Genomic DNA, 13,686 nt, shown 5'->3' with positions numbered 1-13,686 from the left:
TAGTCTAGTTGGCACTGAATTCACTAGGTTGCCAATGATAACACTGAACTCCTGTCTCTACCTCCAGAGAGCTGGGATTCTAGAGATACCTACCATGTCTGTTGGGTGCCTCTGAGCACATTAGGCAAGCGTTCTTCCAACTCCATCCCAGGCCTGGCTTGGACTGTTTGGTACCTGTACCCAACAGTCCTGAACCACCGTACAGAATCCAGCTCCTCAAGTCATCATCTGGGTGCTTCTTTCCCTTAAAGAATACTTCATGTGAACCTCAGAATGCCATCCAGAGGTCCTTACCACTGCGAGGCTCCACAATGCTCCACTCTGCTCACTGTCCTCTGGTATATGCCTATCCAGTCAATCACACATCCAATGTGATGGCAGTTCTACTTACCTATTGCAAGGTGTTTTCTGAAAATGTCTTGCCTTCAAAGAGACTGAACTTTTGTTAGACCTCGAAGCCAAGTTAGTAATATACCTGGAGGCCATTTAAGATTATGTGCTTTGCCAGGGAGTGGAGGCCCGCACCTTTAATCCTGGTACTTGGGAGGCAGAGGCAGGTTTGAGGCCAGCCTGATCTACAAAGCAAGCTCTAGGACAGCCAGGACTTTAACACAGAGAAAACTTGTCTCAAAAACCAAAAAAAAAAAAAAAAAAAAAAAAAAAACCAAACCAAAAAGACTATGTGCCTCACCTGCTGTCCTACTGTGTGCTCAGCCTGTTTAATCTGCAAACAATGTAACCAATCTTTTTTTCTTAAGATTTGTTTATTTATTATGTACACAGTATTCTGCCTACACACCCAAAGAGGGCACCAGATCTCATAGATGGCTCTGAGCCACCATGTGGTTGCTGGGAATTGAACCCAAGACCTCTGGAAAAGCAGCCAGTGCTCTTAACCTCTGAGCCATCTCTCCAACACAACATAACCACTCTTTATATGCTTTGAATTTTCCATGCAATCAGCTTTTACAACCTAGCTTTACTCTTAAAAATTATATACTCTTCCATGAACCAGAATTGTATGTGTGTGTGTGTGTGTGTGTTTACTGAAAGCAGCTAGTGGGTTAAAAGTAACCTTAAAACGAATATCAACCATAAATGTTAGAAGCAAGTGACATTGGTTGATAAACATGTGTGAGGTTTTGAGTGTTATTGTGGGTCAGCTGAGGTCAGTGGTTTCTTCCCATGTAAACTTGTTGAAGAGTTCTGTAAAAAAAAAAAAAAAAAAAAAAAAAAAAACCCTCATTTCTTCTCCATATATGTTTCCTGTGCTGGTCAATAAATACAGAACAAAGCCCTTTGCTAGGGCAGGTGTAACACACAGGAAACACAGGGCAGGTAATGGGGGTAGATAAGACACACAACACATGGGCTACAGACAGGTCAGAAACCACCAACTACAAATGGAAGACACATGGAGAGAAATGGGGAATTCACATTTGTGCTCACTCTTGGTCAAACTATTCCAAGAGGAAGTCTGATTTGCTAGTGTGACATCCATGCACTTAACTCTCATTTATTATATGTGTGTGTGTTTGTCAGTGTATGCCATTGTGTATGCAAGTGCCTGTGGTACTGAGAAAAAGGTATCATATGGCCTGGAGCTGTAGTTGTAGGTGGTTGTGAGACAACCAACATTGAGTCCTCTGGAAGAACAAGTACTTTTAACCACTGAGTCATCTCCCTAGACCCTTATGTGCATTTTAAGCTCTTCAAAGGCAGTCTTATTTGTTTACGTAACTCTACAGCCTACCACCACTGGGGCACACATAGTTGGAATTTGATAAACAATGGATAGACACGATTAGTACAATTCACCAAGTAAATTACCATTATGCTAGCTCTAGCAAATCTAGAAGGACATAGCCAATTGATGACTGAGAAGACTCCAGTTAAGCCCCCAGTAACCATGCTGGGTGCCTAAGGCATCTGTAAGTTAAGCTCCAAGTGATCTGGTCCTGTCTTCTGGGCTCCACAGACACCTGCATACATGTGTCTGAAGGCCATGGCCAACTGATGAACCCAGTATCTGATAAAGACAGCTGTCTCTGGATACAGTTCAGTATTTGAATACAAGAGTAACTTAATGCAGCTGTCCAGCAGGAAGCAGTATCCACTGAAAAACCACCACTGCACTGTCCAAAGGGGTCTAGGTTAGTCTTGTGCGTGAGACACACTCTTTTTCTCTATCTCTAGTACTAAAAACACACCAGCCATTTTTAGAGCTTAGGCAGTCTGCACTAAGTATTCTTGAGAACCCCTTTATGTTTTAAACTTTGGATTTGTTTTTAGTTATCTACCTCAACTTCATCGGTTCAGAATACCCAATCTAAAAAATCCTAATCCAAAATCTGAAAGTTTCTAAATGAAATAAATACCAGATTTTGTATTCTTCAAATTAAGGAATTGCAGACTATATATATATTTTCTAAAAACTACAACAGACAGAGAGGAGGTATGTTATTCAATTTTATATTCAGCACAGAAAACAAAGGAAATGGAACACGATTTCTTCATGGCAAAGATGGTTTATTGTACTTCATAGGAGAAACGTAAGAGTGACACTTTCGTATAGCAAAACTACTCATTGAAGAAACATGAAAGAGCAATACAACCAAGCAGTCTGTGGTCAACCACAACAGGTTCTAAAGTAGTTTGCTTTGGGTTCTCAAAGTAAGATTCTTCTAAAACATCCAATACTTCCAATTAAATGTCAGTTAAAATAAATTCACAGAGATACAAAATGTGTGATTTGTGCTTAAAAAAATTAATAACTACATGTCAGCTCACCATCATTTTGGAAGCGATGTCAACAGTCCATCAAGTGCTTCACAAACACTTTAAAATACATCCAAAGGCCCTCTCTTGATAAGTATCTTTTTAAAAGAAGAAACTACTAAAGTAGTAGATTGTTACAAATGAGATACAAATGTTTTAATTAATAAATACTAAAGGGAAGAAATGATGCTTTTCACAGAATTGAAAAGAATGCTTATTAACTCCTTGAAAAAGGAAACAGTCTGTCACTTTAAAAATAAAATGTGAGGGCAGTACAGAAGGAAACCACAGATGTGCTGGGAAACCCTACCTATTCTTTCCTTCGCTGTACAGAGTGTGAGAGAGAGTGAACAGCCTCCCTTCTGTAAAAACATCTGGAGCCACCTGCTACTACAGCCATGTTTCACTAGAAAAAGAGTTCGCAAGTCAGCATTAATTTAGGTAAGAAAATTTTTAATCTTTAATTCTAGCATGATTAAGAAAAATGTAATAGGCTAGTTCTGGTGTCACAAGCCTTTAATCCGCAGCAGTTGGAGGATGAGGCAAGTGGTCTGAGGCTACTCTGGTCCCAGGCCGGTCAGGCCTGCAAAGTAAGACCCCATATTTAAAAAATGAAAAAGAAAAATCTCTCTAAGTGCAAATAAAACCAACCTGGGCCCTAATATTTAAAAATGTATAAACATTTTTTTTTAAAGTATTTTACTTTCACTTAGTTAAGTAAAATAAACTTACTTTTGTAACTGAAGTTTCCAATTGGGACCTTTAGAATAATGAAACAAAAATCTGAAACTAAGCCAGGCATTGGTAGTGCACGCTTTTAATCCCAGCACTCGGGAGGCAGAGGCAGGTGGATCTCTGTGAGTTCGAGGCCAGCTGGTCTACAGAGTGAGTGCCAGGACACACTCGAAAACAATACAGAGAAACCCTCTCAAAAAAAAAAAAAAAAACAAAAACAAAAACAAAAAGAAAAGAAAAAAAAATCTGAAACTAAGTCTGAGTGTCTTTGTTTCCCACATTCTGAAAATATTTAAGTAAAATCTATTTTGGCTTAATTTCCTCTAAAATTGCCCAGGGTTGAAAGCTGTCAGAATGAGGATGTGCAAACTTAGGCCAAACACAATTTATACTCCATTCTGCAAACAGCTTCATACTGCAAACGTGTTACTTTCTTTGTGCAAAGTCTTAAATTCAAACTAAAAGTATTTAGGGTAAAAAAAAATTTTTTTTTAACTATTTCTTTCACCAGTGAGGAACAGATAAAATAATTTTACTACTACAGGAGCACATGTAGACTCAGTGACTTGAGGCACGCCCTCAGAGCTCTCAGCCAAATGGATGCTGAGAGAATCAGTCCTGAGTCTCCCAACTTATTAGAAGCAGAGGACAAGGGACACCAGGAACCACCTCTGACATTTCAATTAAAAGTCATGGATAAAATAAACTCCAAGTGTTTGGGTTCTTTTGATTAGTTTTTTTAGTGCTTAGATGCCACTGTAAATGAAAAGCACCATATTAACTCGCCATTTGCCTTTAGCTCTGCTCAGTAAGTGTACCCTACACGTATTTCTTTCACAGCGCAGGGACATGGAGTGGAACCAAGACTGAGCCTTCAAGTCCCTTCATGCTCACTGGAGGCCGCCTTCAACCGGTTGGCACTGGAAAGATGGCCTGGGTCATCCTATCTTTGCTTCATTTTCCATCCCAACTGTAAACTGGCCTTTTCTTTGTGTCGTCACAGTGACAAACTTATTAAGAGAATGCAACATACAAAAGGCAGCGCAACAACAGTAACAGTGGGATGATCCATTATGTTTAAGATTAATCTTATAAACTTAATTACACTTACTAGCGGTGTCCCTTCAGATTTAGTCAGACCTGTAACGGCCATACCTGTGACTTAGCACCAGCATGTCACTGCAGGCTTTGTTTCAGGTTTCAGGCTAATTCTGTTATCAGGCGGTTGGCTGAGCATCAGTGGCTTGTGGCTCTTCAGCTTATGAGCCAATGTCATAAATATAGCTTCTACGTGGTCATTATCATTGGGATTTTTAGCAGAGGTCTCAAACAAAGGCATACTGTGCGTGTCAGCAAACTTTTGTGCCAAGTCTGTGGGCACCTGAATGGCGCTTCTCAAGTCACATTTATTTCCAACCAGAATGCGAGGTATGTCATTTGCCAGCAAGTGTTGTTTGCATTCCTCTATCCAAGATGGCAGGCTGTGGAAGCTGGCCATGTTGGTCATGTCGTACACAAAGACGACAGCGTGCACGTTCCTATAGTAGTGCTGAACCATGCTCTTCCTGAACCTCTCTTGTCCTGCAGTGTCCCACAACTGGATCTGGAGCACGGGAGACAGAAAGCAAAGTCGACAAGTTCAGTCCAGTGACACATATCAAGCAACTTAATCACCTCTACCTGCTCCCTAACCCCTCTCCACTTATGAGCTTGTCTTTTCTGTGTTACCTGTGGGGCCTAGACTTCACAATTCTAGTCTAGTCACCATGTGACAACTAAATATAAATTATAAAATCAGAAAAGTACCGTCTTAAAAGTATTTTTTTTTTTTTTTTAAGAAAACTGAGGGGAAAAGGTTACAAAAGACAAAAGACTCAGAATATTTGTAGGCTGGAGCTATGAAAGGCCAGCACTGAGTCAAATGTACTGAGTAAGTGGTTTTTAATTTGTATCCTGTGTGCACACACATGCATATGTACATGATGAGCACATGCAGGTCAGGTCGACTCAGGAGTTTGCTCTCCACTGACACTTGTGGGATGCAGGGTGTAGTGCCTCTAGCCATTGGGCTAACCCTCAGTTCCGGGAACCCAACATCCTCTTCTGGCCCCTTTGTGGGCGTCAGGCACACATGTGATATATACACACTCATATACACAAAATAAAATTAAACGAAACCTTTCTTTAAAATCCTAAAAGTGGATGTCCCACCTCAGTCTCATGACCTCTGCTCCTGGAGTTATCACCTCCAGTTACCATGACTTGCCTTGGGTGGGAGCAGGCTTCATCAACAAATGACAGTTACTGAAACCCTTGGCTTTGCCTTCAGTCACTATTTTGTTCTTTCTCACCTGTCTTTTCATTGGCTTTCTTTGTCATTTTGTCAACTGACCTGTTTGCATAACTGAATACTTAGGCCCTGAGCTCTAACCCACTAGTACAGGCATTACTAGACCCAGATCCTACCCTAACAGGGAAGACAGATGCATAACACAGTAAGATGGTGTCAGTTGATGGGAGTGCTAAGGGGATTCCCATAGAAAGAAACTGAATGGCTAGGATTCTAAAGAGAAGTTAAAATCTTGCAGGAAAAGCAAACAGTAAGAAACCAGCAAATGACTTGGCTGAACTGCAGGATGACTGAAGGAAGAGGCAGCAGGCACCTGACAAAGGAAAGCCGTGTTAGCTGTTTTTAAGTGAGGTCAACTGAGCTACTATCTAAGTTCAAAGTCAGGTCTTAAGTTTTTCCCAGTAATGAGGATGAAATCTGTTGTCCTGAACATGCCAGACAGGTGCTCCATCACTGAGCTTCTAGACCTCTATCCCCTCAAAGGGAGGCTTAAAAGGAATATTGCAGCTAGGATTTTGATGAGAGGAGTAATAGGAAAAACTGCAGTAGGAAGCCAGTTGGATTAAGGGAGTAAAAGAAAAAGATTACATTAGGATGACCTAGTAGATTCTAAATTTTATATGATTTTCATTTTCTCCAATCATACAAAAACACGCTGGGGATATAGCTTAGTGGGAAGAGTACTGGCTTGTGTAGCACATAAAGAGGAAGCCCTGAGTTCAACCCAGCATAGAAAACAATACGAAATTCATTCTGAGATTGTATGTCACATAAAGACAGGAAGTAGAGCATTTGACTGTCACAGTTTCCTACTCCTTACCCTGCACTAGCGTTCTTTATGCTTAATACATTTGATTTATGGGGAGGAGATATCTTGGTTGTGTCTCCTTAGTTAATATTAACATCTTGTCTTTAACATGGCAAAATCTCTTCTCCCACTATAAATGACTGACATACAACAGCGGCTGCTGATCCCTGATGGAAGACTGGATTAAATCTCAACATATCAGGTTGAAGCACCTGCCAGGGCAAAATGTTGAGAGAGGAACACAGCTAAACAGTCAAGGAGGGAACATATGGATTAACACTGGGACAGTCAATTTGAAAGTCAAATGCATTTTTATTTAAGGAATTCATTTTTATTCAACTGCCAAAATTCTGTGAACAAGATTGCCCTCTTTCAAGCGTATGTATACAGCACTCAGAAATCGATCAGCAAGTACAGACGTTCTGTGGTTTTGTTTTCTGTGTTTTGTACTGTGTATGTTCAGACAGGCTCTCACTATGTAGCCCTGGCTGTCCTAGAATTAAAAAGGAAGATTCTTTTTGAGGCTTGGTGACCACTGATACGCAGCTCAGTTGCCTAGCTGCATAGCCTGAGGAGCCCTTTTTGGACAGATCTGTGTGTGCTGGGATTAAAGGTGTGCTATCATGTCTGCCTCAGTATTTTGGTTTTTTGAGACAAGGAGGCCTGCAATTCATTAAGCAGTCAGGTTAGCCTTGAATTTAAGGCCATCCTTCTGGCTCAACTTCACACTATGTAGCTCTGGCAGGCCTATAGCTCACATACAACTATCCATCTCTGCTCCAGGAATGGCGAGAAGGAAGGCATGGACCACCACATCTAGCTTAAGGAAAGGTTTTACAAAGATTGTATACACACAGGGATGGGGACAGAGATTAGTCCACAGAATGCTGTCACACATGGCCCTGGATTTGACTCCAGCACCTGGGTGCTTGCCTGTAATCCCAGGATCCAGGTGGCAAAGATAGGAGATTTACAAATTCAAGGTTAGGTATGGGAAATGTGGCCCTGTCTCAAAAAACACAGCAGCAGAGAGCAACTGAAAGAGACATCAAACATCAACCTCTGGCCTCCACACACGTGAATGAACATGTGAACACACTCACTCTTATTCACACAGGCACGCATGCGCACACATACAGTTCAAAGTCATCCTTGAATATATACACTCTGAAGTCAGTTTTAGGCATGGAGGGCTAGAGTGATGGCTTAAGAACACTAGCTGCTCTCCCCAAAGATTAGGATTTGATTCCTAGAACTCACGTGGTGGCTTAAAATCTTCTGTAATTCCAGTTCCACAAGAACCTAATGCCACTGTAGGCTCTGCATACACAAGGTACAAAGACATACATGCAGGAAGTACCAGTATACATAATATAAAAATATTTTTAAGTTCCAGGGGTGTGCCTTAGTTGTGGAAGTGGTAGAACACTCAACTAATAGGTAGGGTTTGGATTCAAGCCCTAACAATACCACAACCACAACCAGTACATATTTCTCTAGCAGATAAGACTAAGGTGATCTGTCAGATGCACTGGACAGGTGGACAAGATGAAGAGGGGGTGTGTGTATTCATGTGTGTGCATGTGTGTGTTTGCATGCAAGATCGTGCAGGTAGGTATTAGAGACAAGGTCTCACTGTTCCCTAATTGTCTTGGAACTTGCCATTTGACTGGGCTGACCTCAAACCAGATCTGCTTGCCTCTGCCTTCTGAGTGCTAGGATTAAAGATGGGCACTCCCACACCCACGCCTGGCTCCATAACTTTGTGAGATATTTTTTCAGAAAAGAAAGTACATTCTTTATTCTGAGCCAAGGACTGACATGAAAACAAGGTTTAATTGACTATTCCTCACACCTGTGAATTTTCTTTTATCTTACTTTTTTTGTTTTTCAAGACAGGGTTTCTGTGTAGTCCTAGAACTCACTGCGTCGGTGGTTCTCAACCTTCTTAATGCTGCAACCCTTTAATACAGTTCTTCATGTTGTGGTGACCCCCAACCATAAAATTTTTTTTCATTGCTACTTCATAACTGTAATTCTCTACTGTTAGTGATCATAATGTGTTTCCTGATGGTCTTCGGCAACCCCTGTGAAAGGGTCATTCAACACCTCAAAGGGGTTGCAACCCACAGGTTAAGAAGCACTGCACTAGTCGGGCAGCAGCGGTGTACAACTTTAACACCAGCACTTGGGAGGCAGAGGCAGGCAGATCACAGTGAGTTCAAGGCCAGCCTGATCTACAAAGCAAGTTCCAGGACAGCCAGGATTGTTACACAGAGAAAGCCTATCTCAAAAAACAAAACAAAAAAGAGCTACTGCACTATGTAGACCAGGCTAGCCTAGAACTCAGAGATCTGTCTACCTCTGGCTCCCAAGTGCTGGGATTAAAGGCAAAGGCAGGTGAATCTAGGTGAGTTAGAGGCCAACCCGATCTACATAGAGGGTTCCAGGACAGTCAGTCAGAACTCTGAGAAAGACCATTTCAGGGGTGGTGATAGCTCAGCATTTAAGAGCACTGGCTGATGATCCATGCCCTTAATCCTAACACTCAGGAAGCCAACCTGGTCTACAAATGGAGTTCCAGGACAGCCAGGGCTATTACACAGAGAAATCCTGTCTTTTTTTTTTTTTTAATTTTCAAATTAAAAACAATCTTATTTTACATACCAGTCCCAGTTCCCTCTTCCTCCCATTCCCCACTCCATCATCCAATCCTCAGGGAGGGTGAGGCCTCTCATGGTGAATCATCAAAGTCTGTCACATCATTTAGGGCAGGACCAAGGCCCTCCCCACTGTATCCAGACTGAGAGAGTATCCCTCCATAGGGAATGGGCTCCAAAACCCCATTCATGGACTAGGGATACTGGTTCCACTGCCAGCAGCCCCATAGACAGCCTAAGCCCCAAAATGACACCCACGTACAGGGGGCCTGGTTCTATCTCATGCAGGTTCCCCAGCTGTAAGACTGGGGTCCATGAGCTCCCACTTGCTCAGGTCAGCTGTTTCTGTGGATTTCCCCAACATGGTCTTGACCCCTTTGCTCATCACTCCTCCCTCTCTACAACTGGATTCCAGGTGGCTCAGTGCTTAGCTGTGAATCTCTGCTTCTATCAGCTACTGAATGAACAAAGAGTACCCTAAGAGAGACATACATAGACTCCTGAGAAGGGGAAAGGGACAAGATCTCCTGAGTAAATTGGGAACATAGCAGGAGGGAGGAAGGAGAAAGAAGAGGGGAGAAGGGGAAGGAGGAGGAGAACATGAGGAATCAGGAAGGTTACGTTGGGAAAAGAACAGAGAAGGAGAGCAAGGAAAGAGATACCTTAATAGAGGGAGCCATTATGGGCTTAGCTAGAAACATGGCACTAGGGAAATTCTCAGGAAACCACCAGGATGACCCCAACTACCAATCTAAGCAATACCTTAAGCCCTTCCCCTGTAATGAGACTGATGACCAACTTAAATGCCATCATAGAGCCTTCATCCAGAAACCCTGTCTTGAAACAAACAAACAAAAAGAGCACTGGCTACCCTTCTAAAGGACCCAGGTTCAATTCTCAGCACCCACATGGCAACACCCAATTTAGACATACATACAGGCAAACACTAATGCACAAGAAATATAAATAAATTTTAATTTAAAAGACTCAAAATTAAATACAAAAAATATAATTTAAAAAAACGCAAAAACAAAGCAAAAGGCCTGATAGCCCATATATGTTAGTCTGTTTTCTGTTGCTATAACAAAACTTCCAAGGCTGACTAATCTAGAGAATAGAGGCTTTCATTTGGCTCACAGCTTTATAGGTGGGCAAGCCACTCCCAATAACCCTTTAATCCATAAATGAAATTAATCTACTAATTTATGAATGAACTAATCCCTTACCCCATCAACAGATTAGTCTAATTGATCTATGAAGGGATTAACCCATTCATAAATCCAAAGGACCCAATCACCTCTCAAACATCCCACCTCCAAGTCTTATTAATTTAGGAACTTGGGAATTAAGTTTCCAACATGTGAACTTGGAAGACAAATACAAGCTACACCACAGCCCAAAGCTTTTCAGCGGCTCACACTTGCACCTGTAACAGTTGGGCACCAAAGCCTGAGCAACTTCCCCACAACTGCTTATCCCAGGCTAAACATGCACACACCAGAAACCTTAATCTTTCCTCCTGCTGCCAACTTCTACATCTAACCCAGTTTTGCTTTTAAAAATAAAGAATTCACCTTCTACTCATCTAGCTCTTCTTGCTATGTATACAAATGTTATTCCTCAGCTTCCGCTAAAGATAAAACACCTGGCCCTGCATGTGCTAGTAAGCACCCTACCACTGAATAACACCTTCTTTGACTAAATCTCCCTTTACTTTATACTACAGTATACCCTAATGACCAATACTGGCAGCCTGAACAAGATGATCAGTCCAGTCAAGAAAGTACTTGCTGCTGGGTGGTAATGGCTGTGGTGCCCCACACCTTTAATTCCAATGCTCAGGAGGCAGAGGCAGGCAGATCTCTGTGAGTTCAAGGCCAACCTGGTCTACAGACTGAGTTCCAGGACAGGCTCCAAAGATACACAGAGAAACCCTGTCCCCCCAAAATAAAATAAAAGAGAGAGAGAGAGAGAGAGAGAGAGAGAAGTACTTGCTAAGCTAAATTTGGACCTCAGGGAGGCAGAAACAGGAGGATCCCTGGGGCTTGCTAGTTAGTCTCATTGAATCAGTGAGCTCAGATTCACTGGGAGACTGCCTCAAAAATGTAAAGTGGAGAGCAACTTCAGAAGACAGACATGAACATATAGAGTCTAGACTTAGCCCCCCACCCCACACACATACACTCTTATGCACACATGTGCATCCATAAACATAAAAATAAAAGGAAATGGTTTCTAGGCTCCCCTTTCCTTTACTAGGGGTAAAAGCTCTTTGAGGGCAGGGAGGGGTGGTGAGCAAAGAAACAGAAACATTGGCTGGGTGGGGGGTTGCACATGTCTTGAATTCTAGAACTCTCAAGAGGCAGAGGCAGGTGGATCTCTGTGAGTTTGAAGCCAGCCTGGTCTACAGAGTGAGTTCCAGGACAGGCTCCAAAGCTACACAGAGAAACCCTATCTCAGAAATCCAACAAATAAACAAAAAAAAAAAAAAAAAAAAAAAAAAAAAAAGAAACAGAAACTCGGTGCCTCAAGGATAGAAGTGTAGGAGTAGTAAATCAAATCTCTTCCAAGTAGTCCGAAGTAGAGGACCCAATATAAAAGCAAAGCAAAAGCAGTTGCTTATGGAAGTCAGGATAGTTCCTAGGTTTTGTGTTTGGGTTTTGATTTAATTGTTTTCATATTTTGAGATGGGGTCTCACTGTAGTCCCCCACCCCCACTTCACAGGTTTTAAGGAGCAGTATTAAGTGAACTTAGTGGTTTTGCAATAGAGTGCCAAGGTTTACACCAAGGTCCCTAACTTTACAAGGATCCTTATTCTGCAGTCCCAGAAATCCAGCCCTTCAGAACCCCAGTCCCGCCTTCCCTAATATAATAGCGTCTGATGTCTTAGAAGCCACCTGGGAGAGGGTCTGTGCTTGCATCAAAAGATATGATTTTGGCAACCCACTTAAAAAACATTACCTATATAATGCTTCAATAGGAAAATAGATTTTTTTTTTTCCCTAAACAAATTGGTTATCATACAGAAACTGCCTCAAACGCAACAGGCTTTATTTCCACAATACTCAGCATTTATGCAATGTTCAAATGAATTCTTAAAAATAACTGAGTTTTCTGTGCTTGAAAATGTTTCCCAGAACTTAATTCAGGCAATGGGGGTGGCGGTTAATGACTGTCTCCTACACCACTGACACCCAAAGTGTGGTCCACAGGTTTGTTGCATGTGCGTCATATAGGAGCTTACCAAATCATACGTGCTTTTCTGAAAAGCAAGATGACCCACGAAAAGTTGATGCACGTTAGAGGGGGACACTGCCTCAGAAGTTTGCTACTTACAAACGCACTTTCCACGCCAGCGTGGCAGTACACGGAGAGCACACTCCTGCGGTCCAGACACCTGCAAAGCTCGGGCGGCCCTGCGCCGCGACAGCCCCCACCCCGGCCCCGGCTCACCTTGATGCGCTCACCATCGATCTCCACCGCTCGCTCTCGGAAGTCCACCCCGATCGTGGCCTCGGTGCGGTCGGGGAAGCGGCCGGCGCAGAAGCGGTAAGTCAGGCATGTCTTGCCCACGTTCGAGTCGCCGATCACGATGATCTTGAAGATGCGGGAGCGGGCGGGAGGCAGACACCCGGACGCCCCTGACACCGCACAGCTGGACGAGAAGCTGACCTCCAGCGACGACTCCATCTCCGAAGCCATCCTCCCTACTCTCTCTGAGCTGAGGGGGAGAAGGGAAGCCTCGGGAATGGCGCCACCTCAGCGACAGTGGTCTCCTGCAGCGATTCACAACACCCCACTCCCCAGGGCCCACGGGACCCTCAGCGCGCGTGCGCGAGCCCCGCCCGCCCCTGCCCTCCCAGGTGTGGCGCCCCGCTCAGGCCTTCCCCGCTCCGCCGGCGCTGTGTACCTGGAAAGACGGGTCGGCGCTCCCTGGCTGGAGTGCAGCACGGAAGGTCCGCCCGGGGGAACTTGTGTGTGAGGCACTCCGGACTTGGACCGGCCCCGCCACGTCCAACATTCCCCGGCTCAGAAGGAAGCGGCGCAGCTCCTCAGGGGCGGGGAGAGAGACGGCGGAGAGGAAGGAGGTGCGGCCCGGACCCTGTCTCGCGAGAGGCGACCGCGCAGTGGTGGTAGCCACTGGCCAGTGCGGGCATCCGAGCAGAGCGGAACCGCGTGGGCAGAAGAGTACGAGGCTGCTCAGTCCCTAGGCCCGAGCCTTTCCCGGCGCAGCCATAGTCCCTTGAGGTTATTATCCTTGGATCTTTGCACCCAAGCCTTGTTTGATTCAAATACCACCGATCACTGTGGGACTCTTGGGAAATCCGAACCCTTTACACAGCTGGGCGTGGCA

General features: G+C 43.7%; 1 protein-coding gene across 2 annotated transcripts; it reads right to left on the bottom strand.

The window, feature by feature from the left end:
- Window positions 1–2,508: 2,508 nt before the first annotated feature.
- On the bottom strand, window positions 2,509–13,430 carry Rab33b (RAB33B, member RAS oncogene family). Of its 2 annotated transcripts, XM_051176913.1 has the most exons (3): window positions 13,243–13,430; window positions 12,786–13,053; window positions 2,509–5,116 (listed from the first exon to the last, which is right to left on the bottom strand). In XM_051176913.1, the coding sequence occupies exons 2-3, from the start codon at window positions 13,032–13,034 to the stop codon at window positions 4,676–4,678; spliced, it is 690 nt and encodes a 229-aa protein (XP_051032870.1). In that variant the 5' UTR covers window positions 13,035–13,053; window positions 13,243–13,430; the 3' UTR covers window positions 2,509–4,675. The 2 variants fall into 2 exon arrangements, with proteins under 2 accessions (XP_051032870.1, XP_051032869.1); XM_051176912.1 differs by lacking the exon at window positions 13,243–13,430 and having other exon boundaries at window positions 12,786–13,110.
- Between the last annotated feature and the right edge of the window lie 256 nt (window positions 13,431–13,686).

Source organism: Phodopus roborovskii, unplaced genomic scaffold (assembly GCF_943737965.1).
Source record: "Phodopus roborovskii unplaced genomic scaffold, PHOROB, whole genome shotgun sequence".
Taxonomy (NCBI): Eukaryota; Metazoa; Chordata; class Mammalia; order Rodentia; family Cricetidae; genus Phodopus; species Phodopus roborovskii.
The sequence above is the reverse complement of the archived record's forward strand: the minus strand, read 5'-3'. Positions and strand labels throughout refer to the sequence as shown.